This window comes from Hyla sarda, chromosome 5, assembly GCF_029499605.1.
Source record: "Hyla sarda isolate aHylSar1 chromosome 5, aHylSar1.hap1, whole genome shotgun sequence".
Classification (NCBI taxonomy): domain Eukaryota; kingdom Metazoa; phylum Chordata; class Amphibia; order Anura; family Hylidae; genus Hyla; species Hyla sarda.
This window is the reverse complement of record NC_079193.1, coordinates 42,738,904-42,765,827: the sequence shown is the minus strand read 5'-3', so window position 1 is coordinate 42,765,827 and position 26,924 is coordinate 42,738,904. Positions and strand designations below refer to the sequence as shown.

The window sequence follows — 26,924 nt, the reverse complement described above, 5'->3', positions numbered from 1 at the left end:
TGCACCCAGTGTTCGTTTAGAGCGTCGGGTGCAGTGCCGGAGGCTTGTGACATCACGGCCATGCTCCCTCAATGCAAGTCTATGGGAAGGGGCAAGACGGCTGACACGCCCCCTACCATAGACTTGCATTGTGGGGGCGTGGTCATGTCACGAATGGGCGTGGCTGTGATGTCGCGAGCCTCCGCCCCACATCGCCAGTCATCTGGCAGGGAGCAAAGTTTAGGGGGCTAAAATGTCTAGGGGTAGAGTACCCCTTTAAGCCCATATGGCAGTGAGACTGTAGGCTGTACTGGTGCAGTACACAGAACAGCACGGCAGTACTGGAGAAACTTACCTATTTTTTTTTATTATTTCTCCAGGATATCGCTGCAAAAATAAGATTCTGCCAGAAATTTTGCAAGAAAACTTTCTAGCTAAATTCTGTATTGTGAACTTACCCTAATATTTCTGAATTCTTCAGTTTAAAGTTCCAGCCCACAAACTTTCATAATTTCACTTGGAAATTCTGCTGCAGTCTGCCGTTGTTTTCAAAGGAATTCAGAAATGCAGGCGGTCGGGGGCCGCTTTAGCAAGAATCCCCGATGGGAATATTTCCACATGGAGGTTCTGTAGTGTGAACGGGCCCTAAGAGACCTCACAAATTCTCTTCTGGGTGAAGGGGCATAAACTCACACAGACACCTTCTGTAACGAGACTATACTACATGCCTGGACTGTTAAAATAGCTGGAGTTATTCGCATGGATATTGTATGAGAAATACCATTACCAGAGAATGCAACCGGCCGTTCGGTAGTTATACTTGTGACGGATCCTAGAGTCACCCTACCTACTTGGATGGACCTAAGAACATCACTATTTGTACCCCTCAGTTTATGTTGTTCAGTGACATAAAGCTCAGAGTTAAAATACTTTTATTTACTGTTTTCATACACTTTCTGTGCACAATACACCTTTTGCACTCAAGGCACTATATAGGGAGAGCTAATTACCTTTGTTGGATTATCTCCCAGACTACCTGTCACCTGTATTGCCTTTATTGGATTATCTCCCAGACTACCTTCCACCTGTATTGTCTTTATTGGATTATCTCACAGACTACCTGTCACCTGGATTACCTTTGTTGGATTATCTCCCAGACTACCTGTCACCTGTATTGCCTTTATTGGATTATCTCCCAGACTACCTTCCACCTGTATTGTCTTTACTGACCCTTCCCCCTGTGATGTCCTTCCTATAAAAGAAGACACTTGTTCCACAATAAAGAGTTCTTCTTGACCCTTCAAACGTAGCCTCGTCTCGTTCTTGAAAGGGGATTATTTGGGAATATTACTCTGCTCTTTTTACAGCTCAACCCGACTCTCCCTCTGGATGTCGTGAATAGGATTATACCATCTTTACTTTGACACAGCAGCGTGCAGGGAAAAGGACGTCATCAACGGCTGATACCCTCTCTCTACCTGGGTAGCCGTTACACCTTCAAAATCCTGTAGAAACTCTTCCCAAAAGAGTGGAAGCTGATATACCTGCAAAAAAGACCAAATATATATTAAAGGGGTACTCCGGTGAAAAACTTTTTTTTTTTCAAATCAATTGGTGCCAGAAAGTTAAACAGATTGGTAAATGAGAGAAAATGAATAAAAAGAAGGCAAACCCACACCTCAGTGATAATGAATAATTATTTATATTCAATAACTTGCATAATAATTAATGGTTGAGACTGTGCTTCAAATATCAAATGAATAAAATGTATTAAAATACAAAGTGTATATAAATGTATATATAAAAATATATTCCCCTCACAGGGCCCTTGTGTGAGGAATAATCACGTAGATATAGCATAAAATATAATAAAGAGGTGTGCAGATATATAACATAATATGAGATCGCAGACTGCCAAATAATCCGGCAATGTGACTGATATTCCGGCAATCTTGATTATATAATAGTCCGGTATTATACCAACTGATCCAAACCAACTGATCCAAACCGTACTATACAGTCAGCCACTGGTGGAAATAAATATTATGTTACCGAATTCGCTGTGGGTGCCGTCTCCTCTCGCTGATTAGCGGTGATGTGCTCGCATCTAGGATTTGCAGGCTGACCTGTGTGCGCTTACGAGCGCCGATCACAGCTGGTCCAGAGTGCGCTGGACCCGGTAAACACTGTGCGGTGTCTCCGAGGGTCTGTGTGAGCAGACTGTGGGTATACCTCGTGGTGGTGGTGGCCTCTGACATAAGCGGAAGATGGAAGTGAGTGATGGAAGCACAGAAGCGGCAGGTAAGTCAGCCACAGGTAAGTCAGCCACAGAAGCGGTGTGTGAGTCAGGTGGCAATAGGTGGATCACAATTGTAGCGGATAGATCCTAATAGGAACAATGGATCTCTAAATCGATGTCACTGGAGCCGGTATCGGACAGATGGTAGCTTAAAGTCCATGGTGTTGTCACACTGTGTTCCTTCGGCACTTGGCTAAATGAGTTTTGGGGTGCTCTAAACAAAGTATTCAACCCCTTCCTCAGTAGCTGTCAGCTACTCCACACTCTACTGCACTACACCCCACTGTACTGCACTACATCATACTGTACAGCACTGCACTTCACCACACTGTACTGCACTACATCATAATGTACAGCACCGCACTACACCCCACTGTACTGCACTACATCATACTGTACAGCACTGCACTTCACCACACTGTACTGCACTACATCATAATGTACAGCACCGCACTACACCCCACTGTACTGCACTACATCATACTGTACAGCACTGCACTTCACCACACTGTACTGCACTACATCATAATGTACAGCACCGCACTACACCCCACTGTACTGCACTACATCATACTGTACAGCACCGTACCACACCACACTGTACCGCACTACATCATACTGTACAGCACTGCACTACACCACACTGTACCGCACTACATCATACTGTACAGCACTACATCATACTGTACAGCACCGCACTACACCACACTGTACCGCACTACATCACACTGTACAGCACTGTACTACACCACACTGTACCGCACTACATCATAATGTACAGCACTGCACTACACCACACTGTACCGCACTACATCATACTGTACAGCACTGCACTACACCACACTGTACCGCACTACACCACACTGTACAGCACTACATCATACTGTAAAGCACTGCACTACACCACACTGTACCGCACTACATCATACTGTACAGCACTGCACTACACCACACTGTACTGCACAACATCATACTGTACAGCACTGCACTGCACCACACTGTACTGCACTACATCATACTGTACAGCACTGCACTACACCACACTGTACCGCACTACACCACACTGTACAGCACTAGACCACACTGTACAGCACTACATCATACTGTAAAACACTGCACTACACCACACTGTACCGCACTACATCATACTGTACAGCACTGCACTACACCACACTGTACTGCACAACATCATACTGTACAGCACTGCACTGCACCACACTGTACCGCACTACATCATACTGTACAGCACTGCACTACACCACACTGTACTGCACAACATCATACTGTACAGCACTGCACTGCACTACACCACACTGTACTGCACTACATCATACTGTACAGCACCGCACTACACCACACTGTACTGCACTACACTGTACCGCACTACACCACACTGTACCGCACTACACCACTCCACACTTTACAGCACTACACCACACTGTACCGCACATCATACTGTACAGCACCACACTGTACAGCACTGCACTGCACTACAAATGAATAAGAAATAAAGTTCTCTCAGCTCACCTCCTCCACGGTCTGCAAGGACCCGAGCCCGGCCAGGCTTGAAACTTGTAGGTAAATGAAGAAAGGTAGTCCAGCAGTCCCTTAAAACGTAGATCCTTTATTTCACTTTTCTTTAAAAATACAGAGCACACACCATCCACCTTCACCTGGTCAGCAAACAACTCCTACACCACACTGTACTGCACTACATCATACTGTACTGCACTGCACTACACTGTACTGCACTACACTACACTGTACTGCACTACATCATACTGTACAGCACTGCACTACACTGTACTGCACTACATCATACTGTACAGCACTGCACTACAATACATCATACTGTACAGCACTGCACTGCACTACACTACACCACACTGTACAGAACTGCACTACACTGTCCGCACTTCACCACACTGTACCGTACTGCACTACACCACACTGTACCACACTACACCACACTGTCCGCACTACACCAGTGTCCCGCACTACGCCACACTGTCCCGCACTACACCACACCACACTGTACCGCACTACATCATACTGTACTGCACTACACCACACTATACCGCACTACACCACACTGTACCGCACTATACCACACCCCACTGTACCGCACGCCACTACACCACACTGTACCACACCACACCACACTGTACCGCACGCCACTACACCACACTGTATAGCACTACACCACACCACTGTACCGCACACCACTACACCACACTGTATAGCACTACACCACACCACACTGTACCACACTACATCATACTGTACCGCACTACACTACACCACACCCCACTGTACAGCACTACACCACACTGTACCGCACTACACCACACCCCACTGTACAGCACTACACCACACTGTACCGCACTACACCACACCGTACCGCACTACACCACACCGTACCGCACGCCACTACACCACACCACACTGAACCACACCCCACTGTACAGCACTACACCACACTGTACCGCACTACACCACACCCCACTGTACAGCACTACACCACACTGTTCCGCACTACACCACACCACACTGTACCGCACGCCACTACACCACACCACACTGTACCGCACGCCACTACACCACACTGTATAGCACTACACCACACCACACTGTACCGCACGCCACTACACCACACTGTATAGCACTACACCACACTGTATAGCACTACACCACACCACACTGTACCGCATGCCACTACACCACACTGTATAGCACTACACCACACCACACTACATCATACTGTACCGCACTACACTACACCACACTGTACCGCACTACACCCCACCCCACAGCACTACACCACACTGTACCGCACTACACCACACATCACTGTACAGCACTACACCACACCATACCGCACGCCACTACACCACACCACACCCCACTGTACAGCACTACACCACACTGTACCGCACTACACCACACCCCACTGTACAGCACTACACCACACTGTACCGCACTACACCACACCACACTGTACCGCACGCCACCAGTGTCCCGCACTACGCCACACTGTCCCGCACTACACCACACCACACTGTACCGCACTACATCATACTGTACCGCACTACACCACACCCCACTGTACAGTACTACACCACACTGTACCGCACTACACCACACCACACTGTACCGCACGCCACTACACCACACTGTACCACACCACACCACACCGTACCGCACGCCACTACACCACACTGTATAGCACTACACCACAACACACTGTACCGCACGCCACTACACCACACTGTATAGCACTACACCACACTGTATAGCACTACACCACACCACACTGTACCGCATGCCACTACACCACACTGTATAGCACTATACCACACCCCACTGTACCGCACTACATCATACCACACTGTACCGCACTACACCACACCCCACTGTACAGCACTACACCACACTGTACCGCACTACACCACACCACACTGTACCGCACTACACCACACCACACTGTACCGCACTACACCACACCCCACTGTACAGCACTACACCACACCACACTGTACCGCACGCCACTACACCACACCACACTGTACCGCACGCCACTACACCACACTGTATAGCACTACACCACACTGTATAGCACTACACCACACCACACTGTACCGCACGCCACTACACCACACTGTATAGCACTACACCACACCACACTGTACCGCACGCCACTACACCACACTGTATAGCACTACACCACACCGTACCGCACGCCACTACACCACACTGTATAGCACTACACCACACTGTATAGCACTACACCACACCACACTGTACCGCACGCCACTACACCACACTGTATAGCACTACACCACACCACACTGTACCGCACGCCACTACACCACACTGTATAGCACTACACCACACCACACTGTACCGCACGCCACTACACCACACTGTATAGCACTACACCACACCACACTGCACTGCACTACACCACACTGTATAGCACTACACCACACTGTACCGCACGCCACTACACCACACTGTATAGCACTACACCACACCACACTGCACTGCACTTCACCACACTGTATAGCACTACACCACACCTTTTTTGGGAGAGAAACTAAAGTTGCATTTCAAGTGACTTAGAACCATACAAAGGGAAACAAAAACTAGAGCAACCAATCAGCTTTCAACTTTCATTTTTTACCAAGCGTTTGAAATTTAAGAGGTGGCATGTGATTGGTCACTTTGGTCACATGCTTCTCATTTCCTTTGCATTAGTTGTGATGTCTCGGTGGTCGCACACACAAGGAGTCCAGTTATGACTGACGGAGATTGTCTCGCTGCTCATACAGGAGTGAAGCGCGCCCCTCCCCGTGTGAAATATACGGAGCCGGTGACGAGCACGCGGCCGGACGTCTGTTTTGTCATTCTCACCTGCCGTAACCATAGCTCCGCCTACAGGTGTTTACTGCCAGTTGCTACGCAGCCAGATAGACTCAGTGCGCAGGCGCGAGCCTATCTCCATGGTAACCGCTAACAACCGCTGCTTGCTAAAGTTTTGAAGAAGAGTTCATCGTGCGGTGTGTACAGTATATACTGCCGCTTGTCTTATATCCAGGTAAGTCGTGTGTATTAAGGCAAACGGTATGTGTGCGATTATTATTGAGAGGTCAGTGCGGTAGGTCTATAAATCCTATCTATCTTATATTTATTTATCTATCTATCTCATATCTATCTATCTTATATCTATCTATCTTATATCTATCTTATATCTATCTATCTATCTCATATCTATCTATCTTATATCTATCTAATATCTATCTATCATCTATCTATCTCATATCTATCTCATATCTATCTATCTTATATCTATCTAATATCTATCTATCTATCTCATATCTATCTATCTTATATCTATCTAATATCTATCTATCTCATATCTATCTATCTGTCTATCTATCTCATATCTATCTATCTATCTCATATCTATCTCATATCTATCGATCTCATATCTATCTATCTCATATCTATCTATCTATCTATCTATCTCATATCTATCTCTCTATCTATCTCATATCTATCTCATATCTATCTATCTATCTCATATCTCATCTGTCTATCTAATATTTATCTATCTATCCATCTATCTGTCTGTCCTGTATTGCAATTTTGGTTCCATAAATTGTCCTTACGGAGTTTTCTATATGGCATAAACCCATCATCTTTTCCACCGTAAAGTAGAAGTTGTGATCTATCCTCAGATAAGGCTGAGTTCACATTGTGCTACAGTATAGGGAATAAGTAGCTGATCCGGGTGATCACAGGGGGTCCCAGAAGTCAGACCCTCCCGGTGTTCAGCTACTTATCCCCTATTCTGTGGACAGGGGATAAGTTTATTTTTGCTAAATTTCTCCTTTCAGGTACGTTCACACATACAGGATATAGGATTTGTAACTGCAGATTAGAAGATGTGCTCTGTCATTCAGTTTACACTGAAATCTGCAGCAGAAAATCCTGCGCATCAAATCCTGCGCATCAAATCTGCACCAAATCCTGCGCATCAAATCTGCATCAAATCCTGCGCATCAAATCTGCATCAAATCCTGCACATCAAATCTGCGTACGTGTGAACCTACCCTCAATCTGTTTAAAACATGCTGCAAGCGGTAATTTTTTTGTCCGTTCAGATCCAACTAAAAAAATAGATGCAAGACAGAAACCAAACAAACCCCATGAAAGTCACTGGGATCCGTTGGTGTCCGTTGTGCAGCAGACTGTCCGGCTCTGTGTTTTGGGCCTGAACAGACCTTCTGACACAGATGTGAACGGGGCCTAAAGGGTAAAAACACTTGATCAGGTTTCTGCAGTAACTGCATGGAAAATGCTGCCTTTCACTTGTGTTTTATTCTGTTATCTAATGTTTAAATACCTTTTATTTTAATTTGGAGAAGTGCTAACAACTTCAGAATTTTCGGCTGGACAAAATCTGGACTGAGGTTCCAAGTGCGGCCAGCACCGCCGGAATCAGTTGGCGCTAGGACCATCCGGACATTGCTCTCATAGACGTCAATGTCTGCGGAGTTTATTCCACCTGAAGAATGAACAAGTTAATTTGTTTGGCGATGGAATTTCAGCGGTGGAACGCCGCACTGTGGCATCCCGTTCCTAGCAATGGGATTCTGCTGCACCAGAATTTCTGACCAAAACTCCTAAGCGGAATTCTGGTCGGAAATTTGGTAGCGTGAACCCGGCCTTACAGTCATTTGAAAAAACACTTGATGTTGTCCAGACATGTCAGAAGTTTTGATGGCATCCGGTCTGAGCACTGAGCGATCCGGAGTTATATGCCAGTAAAGTACACAACAGCGCTCTTCACTCCCTGGCTGGCCACCCGTTCTGACTCTTTTACTCCATATACTGTACGTGACCAACCTGCGGCCCTCCAGCTGTTGCAAAACTACAATTCCCAGCATGCCCCGAGGGCATGGAGGGCCACAGGTTGGACACTAACGCATTAGCCTAATGCAGTCATAGAGTAAGACTTGATGGAAAGCCAGGGAGTGAAGCAAGTGCTGCGGCGCACGTCACTGGCGTATAACTCCCGACCACAGTGGGCCTCAGGACTTCGATGCTGAGACCCCCCTCGAATCAAGAGAACGAGCCATGAGAAGTGCGTGCTCAAATTGTTACTGTCATTGCAAAACTACAACTCCCAGCATGCCCGGACAGCCGAAGGCTGTCCGGGCATGCTGGGAGTTGTAGTTTTGCAACAGCTAAAGACACACTGGTTAGGAAACACTGACCTAGGGTCTCTGGAAGAACAGAGTTGGAACAAGTGGCTGACTGGGGAATGAAGAACGCTGCTGTGCACTTCGCCAGCTTATAACCTATGATCACTGAAGGTCTCAGGACTGAGACCTGGTGCAATCCAAACATCTGACATTCTTAGATGACATATCCAAAGTTGTTTTTTAAATGAAAGTAACGCTTTAGGCACTTTACTCCCCGGCTTGCAGCAATTTCGGCCTAGATTCTCTATATGGCCCGATAATATTATAAACTTATAACGGGGCCACCACAGGATGAATATCTGCTAATCGGTGGGGGGTTTCAGTATTGAGACCCTGACCGATTAAACCTTTTGACATGTCCCTGCAAATTTTTTTGTTGTTGTTTTTGTTTCCAATGTTAGCCAGCAGATTTGTGAATATAGCTCTGAGATATAATACAATACATGATAAATCAACACATGATAAGCAGTGTAATATGTTTATAAAGATTCTCAGCTTTACTGCTCAAAAAATAAAGGGAACACTTGAACAACACAATGTGACTCCAAGTCAGTGACACTTCTGTGAAATCACACTGTCCACTCAGGAAGAACACTGATTGTTAATCAATTTCACATGCTGTTGTGCAAATGAAACAGACAACAGGTGGAAATTATATACAGTTAGCAAGACACCCCCAATAAAGGAGTGGTTCTGCAGGTGGTGACCACAGACCACTTCTCAGTCCCTATGCTTCTTGACTGAAGTTTTGGTCACTTTTGAATGCTGGCGGTGCTTTCACTCTAGTGGTAGCAGGAGACGGAGTCTACAACCCACACAAGTGGCTCAGGTAGTGCAGCTCATCCAGGATGGCACATCAATGTGAGCTGTGGCAAGAAGGTTTGCTGTGTCTGTCAGCGTAGTGTCCAGAGCATGGAAGCGCTACCAGGAGACAGGCCAGTACATCAGGAGACGTGGAGGAGGCCGTAGGAGGGCAACAACCCAGCAGCAGGACCTCTACCTCCGCCTTTGTGCAAGAAGGAGCAGGAGGAGCACTGCTAGAGCCCTGCAAGATGACCTCCGGCAGGCCACAAATGTGCATGTGTCCACTCAAACGGTCAGAAACAGACTCCATGAGGGTGGTATGAGGGCCCGATGTCCACAGGTGGGGGTTGTGCTTACAGCACATGTGACAGCACATGTGACAGACATGACAGTGTCTGGAGATGACGTGGAGAACGTTCTGCTGCCTGCAACATCCTCCAGCATTACCGGTTTGGTGGTGGGTCAGTAATGGTGTGGGGTGGCATTCCTTTGGGGGGCCGCACAGCCCTTCATGTGCTTGCCAGAGGTAGCCTGACTGCCATTAGGTACCGAGATGAGATCCTCAGACCCCTTGTGAGACCATATGCTGGTGCGGTTGGCCCTGGGTTCCTCCTAATGCAAGACAATGCTAGACCTCATGTGACTGGAGTATGTCAGCAGTTCCTGCAAGAGGAAGGCATTGATGCTATGGCCTGGCCCGCCCGTTCCCCAGACCTGAATCCAATTGAGCACATCTGGGACATCATGTCTCGCTCCATCCACCAACGCCACGTTGCCCCACAGACTGTCCAGGAGTTGGCGGATGCTTTAGTCCAGAACTGGGAGGACATCCCTCAGAAGACCATCCACCACCTCATCAGGAGCATGCCCAGGCGTTGTAGGGAGGTCATACGGGCACGTGGAGGCCACACACACTACTGAGCCTCATTATGACTTGTTTTAAGGACATTACATAAAGTTGGATCAGCCTGTAGTGTGGTTTTCCACTTTGATTTTGAGTGTGACTCCATATCCAGACCTCCATGGGTTGATAAATTTGATTTCCATTGATAATTTTTGTGTGATTTTGTTTTCAGCGCATTCAACTATGTAAAGACAAAAGTATTTCATACGATTAGTTCATTCATTCAGATCTAGGATGTGTTATCTTAGTGTTCCCTTTAGTTTTTTCAGCAGTGTATTTATGTTGAGCCAGTGTTTCCCAACCAGGGTGCCTCCACCTGTTGCAAAACTACAACTCCCAGCATGCCCGGACAGCCAAAGGCTGTCTGGGCATGCTGGGAGTTGTAGTTTTGCAACAGCTGGAGGCACCCCGGTTGGGAAACAGTGTTCTAAGCTATAAAGTGATGGTAAAAACGTGACCATACCCTTAGAATATGAATCTTGTGCACAGAGAGTGACGCCATCATATGAATAATATGCAGCTTTAGCCGCTTGTAAACTAGAGCATTATAACAATTTCAGAACTTTATGGATATTACCCAGTGAGTGTGAAATGATGGGTCATTACTTTGCCGTATCTTTTTACAATGCTTTGCAGCTCCTCTTACTGTGTCTTTACACGTCTTTTAAAAGGTGACATCCCTGTAAAAAAGCAGCTGTTCCAATGGGCGTAGCGCTGACAAGAGCGGCTCAGTGGACAAGCGCTGGTTCTGGAACTGGCAAGCTAGAGATCACACCTCTGAATGAAGCCCTGCTGAACGACATCATAAAGTATGTGGAGCTGTTCAGCGCCCGGCATCCAGAAGAGGCAGAGTTTGTCTTCAGAGAACCACTGGAATGGAAAACCAATTTGGAGCCATCGGCATTTGGATCTGGTTATGATATTAGGTGAGGCCAGACCAAGAAAAAAAAAATGGTTGCAGCACTTAAAATGTACAATAATGAGGCTGAGGTTACTTTATTTCTGAGTTTACGTCAGTGACATTCTCTCTAGCTTAAAGGAGTACCGTGGTGCAGGAACACCAAAGGATAGGGGCTAAGTGTCTGGTTATGGGAGGTCCGACCACTGGGACCCCTGCGATCTCCTGCACAGCCCCCCCCCCGGCTCTCCCCATCAACAGAACTGTGTCGACCCCCACATAAAACGGTGGCCGACACTCTATGGCCGGTATTTATCACTGTAGGTGTAAGTGAAGCATTTTTCTACACCATTTTTTTGTGTGCTGGTAACGTGTAGGAGCGCCAAATTTATTAAATTTTGTGCAGGTAACATTTTCTGAAATTTCTCTATTCCCATACACCAAAAGGCTAAGCTAAGTCTGGGCTGGTGTAGTTTTAGAGACTTTTCAGTGCCTTTGCACCTTTTTTGCGCCTTTTCACGAAAAGGCGCAGTTCAAAAAACCCTTCCATATCATGTGTATCGCCAAAATCAGTGGATTGCAACTCAAAATCAGCAGAAATGTGTAAACCGAAAGCTGCAAAAAAGGCGCAAATAAACCCTGCTTGCACATTTTTTGTGCCTTTTCTAGACATAAAAAACAGTTTAAAGACAATGATAAATGACGGCCTATGTATCTATATACGAGAGCCGGAGATACAGCATTCGTGTATTTCCGGATCTCCTATAGAGATATATGGAGGGGCTTGTTGACCGCTGCTTTGTGCGGAGGTCTACAGTCTCCTTGCACGGAGTGGCGCCAGGCAGGAGATTGTGGGGGTCTCAGTGGTAGGAGCCCCCCCCTTCCAATAAGACACTTATCCCCTATCCTTTGGATAGGGGGTAGATTGTCCTGCACCAAAGTACTCCTTTAAAGGAAAACTGTCAGCCTGTTCACCCACACTAAACTTTATACACTGGGTTATAGTGTGGGTGAACAGGAGTCCAATGAGAGGGGGTCACTTACTTAAATATGTCCAGTTGGTCCTGAGATATGTCCCCCAGAAGATCCACTGCTGAATTCAGTGAATCGCGCAGTGGGGGGGGGCTTCCGCAGGGTATGGGGCTTAGTGACAATGAATATGTAAATTGAGCTGATGAAGCCCCGCCCCATAGAAGCACCGCCCCCACTGAGCGATTCGCTGAATTCAGAAGTGGATCTTCTGGGGGACATATCTCAGGACCTACTGGACATATGCAAATAAGTGACCCCTCGTTGGACTCCTGTTCATCCGCACTATAAGCCAGTGTATTTGGTTTAGTGTGGGTGAACAGGCTGACAGTTTTCCTTTAACCCTTTCATATGGTGAGTGGCTGTGTTCACACTACGGAATCTCCTCCTGGACATGTTTCCGGGCAAAGATGCCATCCTCTGCGGCCACCGACTAAATCCGTCAGCACTAGGACTGCTCGGACATGCGCTGTCTCCAAGAATGAACATGATTTTTCTTTCTGCAGAATCTGGAATTCGAATGGTATTCTACTGCACCATGTACACTGTATATTCAGCAGTATGCATAATGCAGCAGAATCCCATTGAGGACATTTATCAAAATCCTGTGAGAAAAAAAAAGTTTACCAGTTGCCCATATCAACCAATCAGATCGCTTCTTTCACTTTTAAAGAGGCCTCTGAAAACTAAAAGAAGCAATTTTATTGGTTGCTATGAGCAATAGCTAAACTTTTCCGCTTTGCACAGGATTTGAGAAATCCCCCATAATTTGAGGCTGCTGCACCAAAATTTCTGAGTTCGGAAATTCCGTAGTGTGAACGTATCCTTAAAGGGGTACTTCGGTGGAAACCTTTTTTTTAAATCAACTGGTGCCAGAAAATTAAACATATTTGTAAATTACTTCTATTAAAAAAATCTTAATCCTTCCAGTACTTAGGATCTGCTGAATACTACAGAGGAAATTCTTTTCTTTTTGGAACACAGAGCTCTCTGCTGACATCATGACCACAGTGCTCTCCATTTTAAGAACTGTCCAAAGTAGGAGAAAATCCCCATAGCAAACATATGCTGCTCTGGGCAGTTCCTAAAATGAACAGAGATGTCAGCAGAGAGCACTGTGCTCATTATGTCAGCCGAGAGCTCTGTGTTCCAAAAAGAAAAGAATTTCCTCTGTAGTATTCAGCAGCTAATAGGTACTGTAAGGATTAAGATTTTTTAATAGAAGTAATTTACAAATCTGTTTAACTTTCTGGCATCAGTTGATTTAAGAAAAAAAAAAAAACGTTTTCCACCAGAGTACCCCTTTAAGGTAAAGGCTACAAGGTCCATTTACTACATTTGGTTTAGAGGAAAATACAAAGTCCAGCACTATTTCCACCCACTGCATTCTCCTGTATACAACAAAAGCAAAGATGGGGCCCTCCCTGGTGCAATATTGTAGAGACAGGCCAGCTAAGTATGCAAAAACCTTCTTGATTGCACAAGTAGATAGGCGCAAATCTATTGTCGGTATCAGTGAATCTACCACGATCGGTCCTCCTGGTGATATCCGTTGGCTCCTCTAGCAGGAGACAAGGAGTCAGGTGAGTTCAGCAGATAGCAACCAGGACCAGGTTTTGAAGGAACCAGGACCAAATGGGCGCTTGTGGATTCCAAAAACTCTGATAACTGTCCTATATGCAGGAAAATACCCCCCGAAAGGGTATTTATTGTAAACGTTAAAGGGGTACTTTTTTTTTTTTTAAATGAACTGGTGCCAGAAAGTTAAACAGGTTTGTAAATTACTTCTATTAAAAAATCTTAATCCTTTTAGTACTTATTAGCAGCTGTATGCTACACCTCTGTCCGTGTCAGGAACTGTCCAGAGCAGCATAGGTTTGCTATGGGGATTTTCTCCTGCACTGGACAATTCCTGATATGGGCATCAGGTGTCAGCAAAGAGCACTGTGGACAACACAAAAAAGAAATTCCAAAAATAAAGATTTTCCTCTGTAGCAAACAGCTGCTAATAGGTACTGAAAGGATTACGATTTTTTAATAGAAGTCATTTACAAATCTGTTTAACTTTCTGCCACCAGTTCATAAAAAAAAAAAAAAGTTTTCCACCAGAGTACCCCTTTAACCCCTTAAGGACGCAGGACGTAAATGTACGTCCTGGTGCGGTGGTACTTAACGCACCAGGACGTACATTTACGTCCTGTGCATAACCGCGGGCATCGGAGCGACGCCCGTGTCATGCGCGGCTGATCCCGGCTGCTGATCGCAGCCAGGGACCCGCCGGCAATGGCCGACGCCCGCGATCTCGCGGGCGTCCGCCATTAACCCCTCAGGTGCCGGGATCAATACAGATTCTGGCATCTGCGGCAGTGCGCGATTTGAATGAATGATCGGAAAGCCGCACGGAGGTCCCCTCACCTTCCTCCGTCCGGCTCCCGGCGTCTCCTGCTCTGGTCTGTGATCGAGCAGACCAGAGCAGGAGATGACCGATAATACTGATCTGTTCTATGTCCTATACATAGAACAGACCAGTATTAGCAATCATGGTATTGCTATGAATAGTCCCCTATGGGGACTATTCAAGTGTAAAAAAAAATGTAAAAAAATGTAAAAGATGTAAATGTAAAAAAAAGTGAAAAATCCCCTCCCCAATAAAAAAGTAAAACGTCCGTTTTTTCCTATTTTACCCCCAAAAAGCGTAAAAAATAAATTTTATAGACATATTTGGTATCGCCGCGTGCGTAAATGTCCGAACTATTAAAATAAAATGTTAATGATCCCGTACGGTGTATGGCGTGAACGGAAAAAAAAAAGTCCAAATTGCTACTTTTTTAATACATTTTATAAAAAAAAAATTATAAAAAATGTATTACGTTTTTTATATGCAAATGTGGTATCAAAAAAAAGTACAGATCATGGCGCAAAAAATGAGCCCCCATACCGCCGCTTATACAGAAAAATAGAAAAGTTAGAGGTCATCAAAATAAAGGGATTATAAACGTACTAATTTGGTAAAAAAGTTTTTTTTAAGCACAACAATAATATATAAGTATGTAATAATGGGTATCATTTTAATCGTATTGACCCTCAGAATAAAGAACACATGTCATTTTTACCATAAATTGTACGGCGTGAAAACGAAACCTTCCAAAATTAGCAAAATTGCGTTTTTCGTTTTAATTTCCCCACAAAAATTGTGTTTTTTGCTTGCGCCATACATTTTATGATATAATGAGTGATGTCATTACAAAGGACAACTGGTCGCGCAAAAAACAAGCCCTCATACTAGTCTGTGGATGAAAATATAAAAGAGTTATGATTTTTAGAAGCGAGGAGGAAAAAATGAAAACGTAAAAATTTTATTGTCTGAGTCCTTAAGGCCAAAATGGGCTGAGTCCTTAAGGGGTTAAACATAAAACATGCAACGCATTTCAGTTCATACAACGGTGTCATAATACAAATAGTCAGCTTATATATCTATAACTTGTAATGACTTACTAGGACAGTGATTCTCAACCAGTGTGCCTCCAGCTGTTGCAAAAATACAACTCCCAGCATGCCGGGAGTTGTAGTTTTGCAACAGCTGGAGGCACACTGGTTGAGAAACACTGTCCTAGGTCATGACCTTGGAAGTTGTTGAAGCTGCAATAGATTACAATTTGATGCTTTATTAGAAATCTTGATAAAAATGTATCACAGGAAAAATCTGGCATATTTCGGAAGTGTATGGTCCCATGGCTGTGTGTATATGTTTTATATATAACACGTGCATTCGGTCATAGCCTGACATGTATGTTGTCATATCTGTGATATTGCTTATAAAAGGGGAGAAATCGGAACAAATTCTTAATGCTAATTCAGAGCATAAATAAGAATTCAGCCGCATATTAAAGGGGTACTCTGGTGGAAAACATTTTTTTTTTTTTTAATCGTCTGTTGACAGAAAGTTAAACCGATTTGTAAATTACTTCTATTTAAAAATCGTAATCCTTCCAGTACTTATATTATCAACTGCAATATTCTCTACAGGAAGTTCTTTTCTTTTTGAATTCCCTTTCTTTCTGACCCCAATGCTCTCTGCTGACACCTCTGTCCATTTTAGGAACTGTCCAGAGTATAAGCAAATCCCCATAGCAAACCTATCCTGCTCTGGTCAGTTCCTAAAATGGACAGAGGTGTCAGCAGAGAGCACTGTGGTCAGACAGAAAGGAAATTATAAAAGAAAAGAACTTCATGTGGAGCATGCAGCAGCTGATAAGTACTGGAAGGTTTAAGATTTTTAAATAGAAATAATTTACAAATCTGTTTAACTTTCTGGTACCAGTTGATAAAAAAAAAAAAAAAAAAAAAAAGGTTTTCCAGTGGAGTTCCCCTTTAAGCTTGTTGCCCATGGGGTCGGTAAGACGTCTGCTTTATCTGTGGATACATCCATATAACAGACAGCATACTAGGTACACCTGTTTAATTGCTTGTTAATACAAATAGCTAATCGGTCACTAACACGGCAGCAACTCAATGCATTTAGACCATCAAGGCATGTAGACCTGGTCAAGACAACTTGCTAAAGTTCATACTGACCATCAGAATGGAGAAGAAAGGGGATTTAAGTGACTTTGAACGTGGCATGGTTGTTGGGGCCAGACGGGCTAGTCTAAGTATTTCAAAAACTGTTGATCTACTGGGATTTTCATCCACAACCATCTCTAGGATTTACAAGTAATGGTCCAAAAAAAGAGGAGCATGGGCAGACTGGTTTGAGACGACAGGAAGGCAACAGTAACTTAAATAACCAGTGGTTACAAACAAGGTCTGCAGAATACCATCTCTGAACACACAACAATTTCAACCTTAGGGCTCGTTCACACAAGAGGATTTCTTGTGTGAAATCAGTAGGGTCAATAGGGTCTTACATACTGCTGTCGAAAATATGCTGAGGGTAGCGCACAGAGACCCTGTCCCTTTTCAAACACGCAGTGGGAGATCCGCTGCAAGTTTGAAAAGAAATCCGTTCGTGTGAACAAGCCCATAGGGTGCGTTCACACCCCAGTAACTAGCAGCGGGTTTCTCGCTGTAGGAAATCCACTGTGAGTTACGCTATCATTCATTTGAATAGTTCTGCTGACCTGACACTATGGCAAACTACTGTCCGCGGACCCATTCAAATGGAGGGTAGCGTAACATGCAGTGGATACGAAAGTTAAACAGATTTGTAATTTACTTCTATTAAAAAATAAAGGGGTACTCCAGTGGTGAAAAACTTGTCCCCTATCCTAAGGATAGGGGATAAGTTTGAGAATCCGGGGGGTCCGACCGCTGGGGATCCCTGCGATCTCTCTGTACGGGGGCCAGGCTCTCCGGCCAGATAGCGGGTGTCGACCTCCGCACGAAGCGCGGCCGACACGCCCCCTCAATACATCTCTATGGCAGAGCCAGAGATTGCCGAAGGCAGCTTCAGCTCTGCCATAGAGTTGTATTGAGGGGGCGTGTCGGCCGCGCTTCGTGCGGTGGTCGACATGCCCCCTTCCCGTGGGCTGTCGGGGCTCTGTACAGAATAGGGGATAAGTTGTTCACCACTGGGTCACCACTGGACTACTCCTTTAATCCTTCGAATAATTATGAGCTGCTGAAGTTGAGTTGATCTTTTCTGTCTGGCAACAGTGCTCTCTGCTGACATCTCTGCTTGTCTCGGGAACTGCACAGAGTAGAAGAGGTTTGCTATGGGGATTTGCTTCTACTCTGGACAGTTCCTGAGACAGGTGTCATCAGAGAACACTTAGACAGAAAAGAACAACTCAACTTCAGCAGCTCATAAGTACTGAAAGGATTAAGATTTTTTAATAGAAGTAATTTACAAATCTGTTTAACTTTCTGGAGCCAGTTGATTTATATAAAAAAAAGTTTTTTTCCTGGATAACCCTTTAAAGTATTGAGTTGCTGCCATGTGATTGGCTGATTAGCTATTTGTTTTTACAAGCAAACAAAATGGTGTACCTAATAAAATGGCCAAAGAGATTAGTTTTATATTTATTCTATACATTGTCCATATATATACTTTTATATTCACAGAATCTATAGCTACACTGCTTATAACTGCGTTCACATGGCTATGTGCCAGATTAAACTCCTGTTTTCTATGTCGCCCAGATTTTATTATGCAACATTTGGGCCCCAAAACAATGCACAATGTCAATAATAAAGGAACGCTGGAGCATCTGTTTGTGTTGAGACTACACGGGTCATTTTGGGGCAGTAAATGAACATTTTGGCACATTGGACGTGTTACATATTTGTCTAGCAGTGGGGTCTATCCCACATCCACAGTACAATTTGGACTTTCAGCTGTGATTTATTTTTGCACGACCGAAGTGTCTTCCAGCACCCACTGCAGCTTGGCATTCTGTCGTTTCAGTGATTCCACGGTGAAGTCTGACGATGCGGACAAGGACGGGAACCCATTATTTCTCATGTCTTCTTCTACGGTGAAAGTCAGGAGCTTTAAACACTTATCCCGCTTTCTTCAGACCGCCAGAGATAAAAAGTTAAAGGAGACGCAGGCTTGTTTGGAAGGTCAGTCCTGGTGCTGCAGAAATAAGCAGAATAAAGAAGTGATTTACTGTCTTCAGGTCTATAGAACAGTGTTTTCCAACCAGTGTGCCTCCAGCTGTTGCAAAACTAGAACTCACCAAACATAAAGCACCAGTCACCATTAAAAAAAATATATAAGCACAGGCCGCAGAAGTACATACAATCAGCGTTCAAAGATCAAAAAGTGCATATAGAACAGGAATTACATAGTCACAGTTGCCATAGCAGCATGAGGGCAATACCATACATAGGCTAGGCTGAAACAAGCAAATAAATGCAAATGGAAAAAGAGTAGAAAGAATAGAATGCATAAATAATAGATCAGACAAACCCTCATGTACCACCTACCCCTACGTATGTTTCGCAATGGCTTTCTCAGGCCCCCTGAGGAAGCCATTGAGAAACGTACGTAGGGGTAGCTGGTACTATACTCCTGACATCATACATGATGGCTTGTCTGATCTATAATGTATGCGGTGCGGGCAATGGGAGACTTGAAGGCGGGCAGCCTCTGTAGCGGGTCACCAGATGGAACTGATTGTAGATGATTGCTCAGAGAACCTGGAAGCCTGCAGAAATCATCCCCTGCATCCGATTGTAAGCTCCTGTACCTGCCTGACATCGACGCAGGATTTAAAACTACGGTATGGCCAAAATATTCACTAAAATTATCTATCTATCTATCTCATATCGATCTATCTCATATCTGTCATCTCATATCTATCGATCTCATATATCTATCTATCTATCTATCTCATATCTATCTATCTCATATCTATCTATCTATCTCATATCTATCTATCTCATATCTATCTATCTATCTATCTCATATCTATCTATCTTTCTATCTCATATCTATCTCATATCTATCTATCCATCTCATATCTATCTATCTATCTCCTATCTATCTATCTATCTATCTATCTATCTCATATCTATCTCATATCTATCTAATCTATCTATCTCTATCTCTCTATCTCATATTTATCTATCTCATATCTATCGATCTCATATCTATCTATCTCATATTTATCTATCTCATATCTATCTCATATCTATCTATCTATCTATCTATCTATCTCATATCTATGTATCTATCTCCTATCTATCTATCTCATATCTATCTATCATCTCATATCTAACTATCTCATATCTATCTATCTCATATCTATCTATCTATCTATTATCTAGCTCATATCTATCTATCTATCTATCTCATATCTATCTATATATCTCATATCTATCTCATATCTATCTATCTCTCATATCTATCTATCTATCTCATCTATCATATCTATCTAACTGTCTATCTATTATCTCATATCTATCTCATATCTATCTATCTATCTCATATCTATCTATATATCTCATATCCATCTATCTCATATCTATCTATCTCTCATATCTATCTATCTATCTATCTGTCTATATCATATCTATCATATCTATCTAACTGTCAATCTATTATCTCATATCTATCTATCTTTTTTTTCTTTTTAGACCATTTTTAAAGGGCTAATCCAGTAGTGAATTCTTTTCTGACCTATCATAGATACATATTAGGAGATCCCATCGGTCGACCACCATTTTCCTGAATGAAGATGCTGTAAAACTGTATAAAGTTCCTGAACTCCTCTGGCACCAGTCGTGGCTTTTACCATACTGGAAATCTCTGACACAACATTTTAAATTAAACACCATTGGTTTAATGGTCCTTTGTTTAGAATGTTGTGTTACATATTTCCAGTGATGGAAATCTCCGGGCGGCGCTGAAGGGGTTTGGCTGCGATGTAGCTTTGGACATCGGCCATGGTCTGAGCTCACAGGCTTCACCAACAGGATCTTATAGGATGTCTTTATGACATATCGGACAATCCTCATTTGTACATCTTTGCTGCCAGATTTTTCTTATTGTCTCAATGCATCTACGATGAAAAATGAAACATCTCTGCAAATAGTCATGAATAGAAATTCCCCATCATTTTGTGCCTGCAGCTCTTGTAGACCCGTGTATCTCTATGGTTAGAGACGACAAACAAACCCTAACCATATTATTGTGTGAAATCTGAATGCAGCAATTCTGGGTACATTTGTTTTGTTTTAAAAGATTTATTTAGCTTTTAAAGTGACAGGTATTACACTTTAAAGGGTTATTCAGGATTGAAAAAAAAACATAGCTACTTTTTTTTTCCAAAAACAGCCGCGCCCCAGTCCTCAAGTTGTGTGTGGGATTACAGCTCAGCTCTGTTCAGTTCGATGGAACTGATCTGCAATACTATAAACAAGCTGATGACAAGGGTGCCTGTGTATTTGGAGGAAATCAGCTATGTTTTTTACACTTTTGGATAACTCTTTTAAAGGGGTACTCCGCCCCAGACATCTTATCCCCTATTCCCAGCGGGATCTCTTTCTGCTGCACCAGGCGTTCGTTTAGAGCGTCGGGTGCATTGCCGGGGGCTCGTGACGTCAAAGCCACGCCCCTCTGGTGACATCACGGCCGTGCCCCCTCAATGCAAGTCTATGGGAAGGGGCGTGACGTCCGTCACGCCCCTTCCCATAGACTTGCATTGAGGGGGCACGGCCGTGATGTCACGAGCTGGGCGTGGGTTTGACGTCACGAGCCTCCGCCCTGCATTGCCAGCTATCTGGATGTCTGGGTGCCGCAGCCGAGATCCCCAGCGGCGGGACCCCCGCAATCAGACATCTTATCCCCTATCCTTTGGATAGGGGATAAGATGTCTAGGAGTGGAGTACCCTTTAAAGGGGTACTCCGGTGAAAAACTTTTTTTTTTTTTTCTGTTGCCAGAAAGTTAAACAGATTTGTAAATTACTTCTATTAAAAAATCTTAATCCTTCCTGCACTTATTAGCTGCTGAATACTACAGTGGAAATTCTTTTCCGTTTGAAACACAGAGCTCTCTGCTGACATCATGAGCACAGTGCTCTCTGCTGACATCTCTGTCCATTTTAGGAACTGTCCAGAGTAAAAGGAAATCCCCAAAGCAAACATATGCTGTTCTGCGCAGTTCCTAAAATGGACAGAGATGTCAGCAGAGAGCACTGTGCTCATGATGTCAGCAGAAAGCTCTGTGTTTCAAAAAGAATAGAATTTCCGCTGTAGTATTCAGCAGCTAATAAGTACAGGAAGGATTAAGATTTCTTAATTGAAGTAATTTACAAATCTGTTTAACTTTCTGGCACCAGTTGATTTAAAAAGAAAAGTTTTTCACCGGAGTACCCCTTTAAGGTCTCTTTGGACTTGGATACTTAGTGTAATGTGTGACTTTTCAATGCAAAATTTCTGGCAGATTTGTTGCATTCAAATAAAAACAAAAATACTTCAAATTCTTTCATTTCTTTTTCTTCTACTAAAATAAAAAAACATCAATGTACCTCCATGGATATGATCATGCAATGTGCTGCAAATTTAAGGCAACATGCGTGTGGGGACCCCTACCGTAAGTATATATTGTGTGCCCTCCAAGGTAGATACATGTTCTACAGCCGGAGATCCTAGGCTCTATAAGGCTGGGTTCCCATTACGTTTTCCCCCATACGGGAGCGCATACAGCAGGGGAGAGCTAAAAACGTGCGCTCCCGTATGCCTTTCTATGCGCTCCCGTATGTAATTCATTTCAATGAGCCGACCGCAGTGAAACGTTTGGTCCGGTCGGCTCATTTTTGCCCCATATGCGCTTTTACAACCGGACCTAAAACCGATTTTAGGTGCGGGGAGAAAAGCGCATACGGAACAAAAATAAGCCGACCGGACCAAATGTTTCACTGCGGTCGGCTCATTGAAATGAATTACATACGGGAGCGCATAGAAAGGCATACGGGAGCGCACGTTTTTAGCTCTCCCCTGCTGTATGCGCTCCCGTATGGGGGAAAACGTAATGGGAACCCAGCCTAAGAGTAGAGTCACAGGGAGTATTTGCTGTGAAGTATTAGCTCATGGAATAGTAGTAGCAAAGTGAATAAGATTTAAGAAATGTCAGTAAAAGAAAAAATCTTAGTAAAAAGAAAATATGCACAGAAAATAACCTGAAGTGCGGAATTCAAACCCGGATCGTGTCAGTTTTTTGTGTCAGAAATACAGCAAATTTATTGCAGATTTTTAAGTTAATGGGGAAGTCAAAATTTGCAATAAATAAGCAGTGTTGTGGACTTTGCTATGGGAACAGTGCAAACGTGCAGCACAAGTATGGGTTTCTAAACCAATTGGCCCAGATTTACTATTGTTGTAGTTTTTTTTTTTTCCATATTTGAATTTTATCTCCAGGTTTTTTTTCTCCAGGTTTACTAATTTTGCGCACATCTTTGAAAATTTTGGCACATCAAAAAAAATGGCGCACTGCACTTCTCTTTCACAAACCATTAACAGAAAACTTATAATTCTAAATCCCTAGTAATAATTTTCCCTACCTACCTGACCACTAAGATTTGTGAAAAAACTGCATTTTTATGTAGTTTTTATTTAGGCTGGGTTCTGATATGTCCTGCGTCTAGTATAGGTGTTGTTGTATGGCATCCGGCGTCCATTGATTCTGGCACTGGAAAGGGGAACGCAGCAAGCTGTCCGTAGTGTCCAACCATCTGGCATCAAAATTGGGATGCTGAATGATTGTGAACTGTCCCATTCAAATGAATAGGATCAGTTTTGGCATCAGCTTCCCTCTGGTGCACGCCGGAGAAAAACTGTGCCGGATGACTGATATATGTGAACCCAGCCTTATAAATCGGTTGGGCATAGAGACAAACCAGTGAACATGCCCACTTTATTGAGTTAAAAATGCAAATGTAAGGCTAGAATTCCACTGAGGTTTTTGTCCTGCGTTTTTTTTGGCTTAAAAACGCCAGAAAAACTGCAACTGTTTTTCCCTGCGTTTTGGTGTTTTTTCTGGCATTTTTTCTTGCGTTTTTACCTTTGTGTGGAATTTTTTTTCCGTTTTTTTGTACAAAATTAGTTGGGTACCAAAAAAAAAAAAAAAAAAAAAAAGGATGCAGTAGGGATGTAAAAAATTTATTTAACTAAATGTTTTTTTCTAACGAAATTTTAATACATTTTTTTTATAAAGTGTGTGTGTGTGTTTAACTTTTTTTTTTCTTTTTAATTTTTTTAGGTAGTACTACTACTCCCAGCATGGAACACACTGTGCCATGATGGGAGTAGTAGTACCTGTACTAATAGACATATCGCCCCGGGTGTCACTACTGAAACCCGATGCGATCGCCCATAATATAGCAGAGATGCGGAGCGGCTCTATACAGCGCTCACATCTCTGCTCTGTACTCCGGCCAGTAATGTGAATAGAACATCACTCATTCATATTTTCCACCCAGAGTGGGGATTGGCCGGATGGTTGCAGCCAATCACCGCTCCCAGAGGGAAATGTTAATGAGTGATGTTCTATTCACATCACTGGCCGGAGTATAGTGCAGAGATGCGAGCGCTGTATAGAGCCGCTCCGCATCTCTGCAATAGATAGGACGATCACAGCGGGTGTCAGGAGTGACATCTGCTGTGATGTGTCCTTAACTGCAAGTACTGCTACTCCCAATATGGAGCACACTCTGCTCCATGCTGGGAGCTGTAGTACCTGCATTAATAGACAGATTGCAGCGAGTGTAATTTCTGACACCTGTTGCAATCTGTCTATTAATGCAGGTACTACAGCTCCCAGCATGGAGCAGTGTGCTCCATGTTGGGAGTAGTAGTACCTGTAATTAAGAACAGATCACAGCGGGTATCACTCCTGACACCCTCTGTGATCCTCCTGTATAATTTATAGATGCGGCCGGCCGCTCTTCTATGGTCCCCTGCACTGACGTATATATACACCTATTCATATTTCCCGCAGAGAGCTGTGATTGGCTGGAACCATCTGACCAATCACAGCTCTGCGGGAAATAGGAACATGTGTATATATACGTCAGTGCAGGGGACCATAGAAGAGCGGCCGCCGCATCTATACATTATACAGGAGGATCGCAACAGGCGATCTCTCTATTAGTACAGGTAACTACTACTCCCATCATGGAACAGTGTGCCATGCTGGGAGTAGTAGTACTACCTAAAAAATGTTGAAAAAAATTTGAAAAATACACACACACTACATTTTTATTATTGTCGGCTATATTTTTAGTGCTTTACCCGCTCACATAAATTGATCCCTGTTTAAAAAATTTGTTAAGTACAATTTTTTCCATCACTACTGTATCTTTTTTATTATTTTTTTTTAATGGTACCCTATGAAATTTTAATAAAAAAAGGTATCTCCATCACTTTTTTGGATGGCTGAAGTCCAAAAAAGAATAAAAACCACCGGCAAAAACGCCAAAGTTAAAACCAACTTGACGTTTTCTTGGCGTTTTTGCTCTCCCATAGACTTCTATGGGAGGAAAATACCAAGATTTCTGTGCAAAAATCACCAAACTAGGTTTCGTCGGGCGTTTAAAAAAAAAAAAAAAAAAAAAAAAAAACAGCCTCTGAGTCCAAAAGTGCTGAAAAGCGCCAAAAGGATTAAAAAAAGCCAAACTGAAAAACATCAGGTGGATCTGACATTTTGCAGTTTACTATTGACTTGCAGTTAACATCTGGATGCTGCGTTTTTTCGCAGAAAAAATGCGGTGCGTGAAAATTGGCATTTTTTTATGGCGTTTAAAAAAAAAAAAATCCTCAGTGGAATTCCAGCCTAAAGTTGCATTTATTGATTCATTGCTAACATTTTAGAGCACTAAATCGCTCGATGGGAATAGTAAATCTGGGCCATTGTGCTTTTCTTTCAATTTAGTTTTCATAAACTTGCAGCAGAAAATCTGCACCAAAATTTGTGGATTTTTTGCTGTGGATGTTGGTGTGGAAACGTGGAGTTTCTGCTGTGAAAGAACACAAAGGGAGAGATTTATCAAAGCCTGTCCAGAGGAAAAGTGGCTGAGTTGCCCATAGCAACCAATCAGATCGCTTCTTTCATTTTTTCAAAAATGAAAGAAGCGATCTGATTGGTTGCTATGGGCAACTCAACCACTTTTCCTCTGGACAGGTTCTGATAAATCTCCCCCAAAATGTCCTCTGCACGTGGCTTGTTCACACACCAGATCCATGCAGAAACTGGTCCATATCAGGTCATATTGTATGGCCCAATTCCACAAAATTAGATTTTTCTGATAATGCTGATTTTTGCTGATGATTTGGAGCCCCATGGATTCAGTGTGCGCCCCTGAATGATCATACCGCAGTTCAAGGCTTTCAGCATTAGAATCTCAGCTCATACACTTATTTATGTTTTTTAAGCCAACCGGGACCCTATATCCAGAATCCTTGGTCCCGGCTTCGCTACGGTGGAAGGAGAAGACACGTCCATGCTGCGCTTGGTAGATAAAATGCATCAGAACGAGGATCGGGAGGCAGAAGTCAAGATGAAAATCTTCCTGCTGTTTCAGCAACTCGATATGCAGCTGCTCAACAGCTCTCTAAACCACATTTCACAGTAAGTACATTTACAAACTACAATCTTTCCAGTCTATCATTTCAGAACTTTTTTTTTTATTTTTTTAAATTTTTTTTGTTTTTAATGAGCAGCAACATCTGCTTTTTATGTGCTAGGAAAAAAATAATGAAGGGAAGGTGAAAGATATGAAAATCATTACATTTACTGA

The 26,924-nt window shown here is 43.5% G+C and overlaps 1 protein-coding gene and 1 long non-coding RNA gene across 3 annotated transcripts in view; one reads left to right on the top strand and one right to left on the bottom strand.

The window, feature by feature from the left end:
- Positions 1 to 375: 375 nt before the first annotated feature.
- LOC130273114 (uncharacterized) lies at positions 376 to 6,591 on the bottom strand. Its single transcript, XR_008843872.1, has 3 exons — positions 6,462 to 6,591; positions 2,032 to 2,230; positions 376 to 1,523 (listed from the first exon to the last, which is right to left on the bottom strand). It is a non-coding gene; the product is annotated as an uncharacterized LOC130273114 (long non-coding RNA).
- Positions 6,592 to 6,730: 139 nt separating this feature from the next.
- Positions 6,731 to 26,924, top strand: part of ODAD2 (outer dynein arm docking complex subunit 2) — a 185,995-nt gene continuing 165,801 nt past the window's right edge. The window contains exons 1-4 of one of the 2 annotated variants that reach the window (XM_056519386.1): positions 6,731 to 6,875; positions 11,428 to 11,682; positions 19,090 to 19,247; positions 26,560 to 26,755. In XM_056519386.1, coding sequence (XP_056375361.1) covers positions 11,459 to 11,682; positions 19,090 to 19,247; positions 26,560 to 26,755 — 578 coding nt within the window. In that variant the 5' untranslated portion in view covers positions 6,731 to 6,875; positions 11,428 to 11,458. The remainder of the gene's footprint in view (positions 6,876 to 11,427; positions 11,683 to 19,089; positions 19,248 to 26,559; positions 26,756 to 26,924) is intronic. The other variant, XM_056519385.1, reaches the window with a different exon arrangement.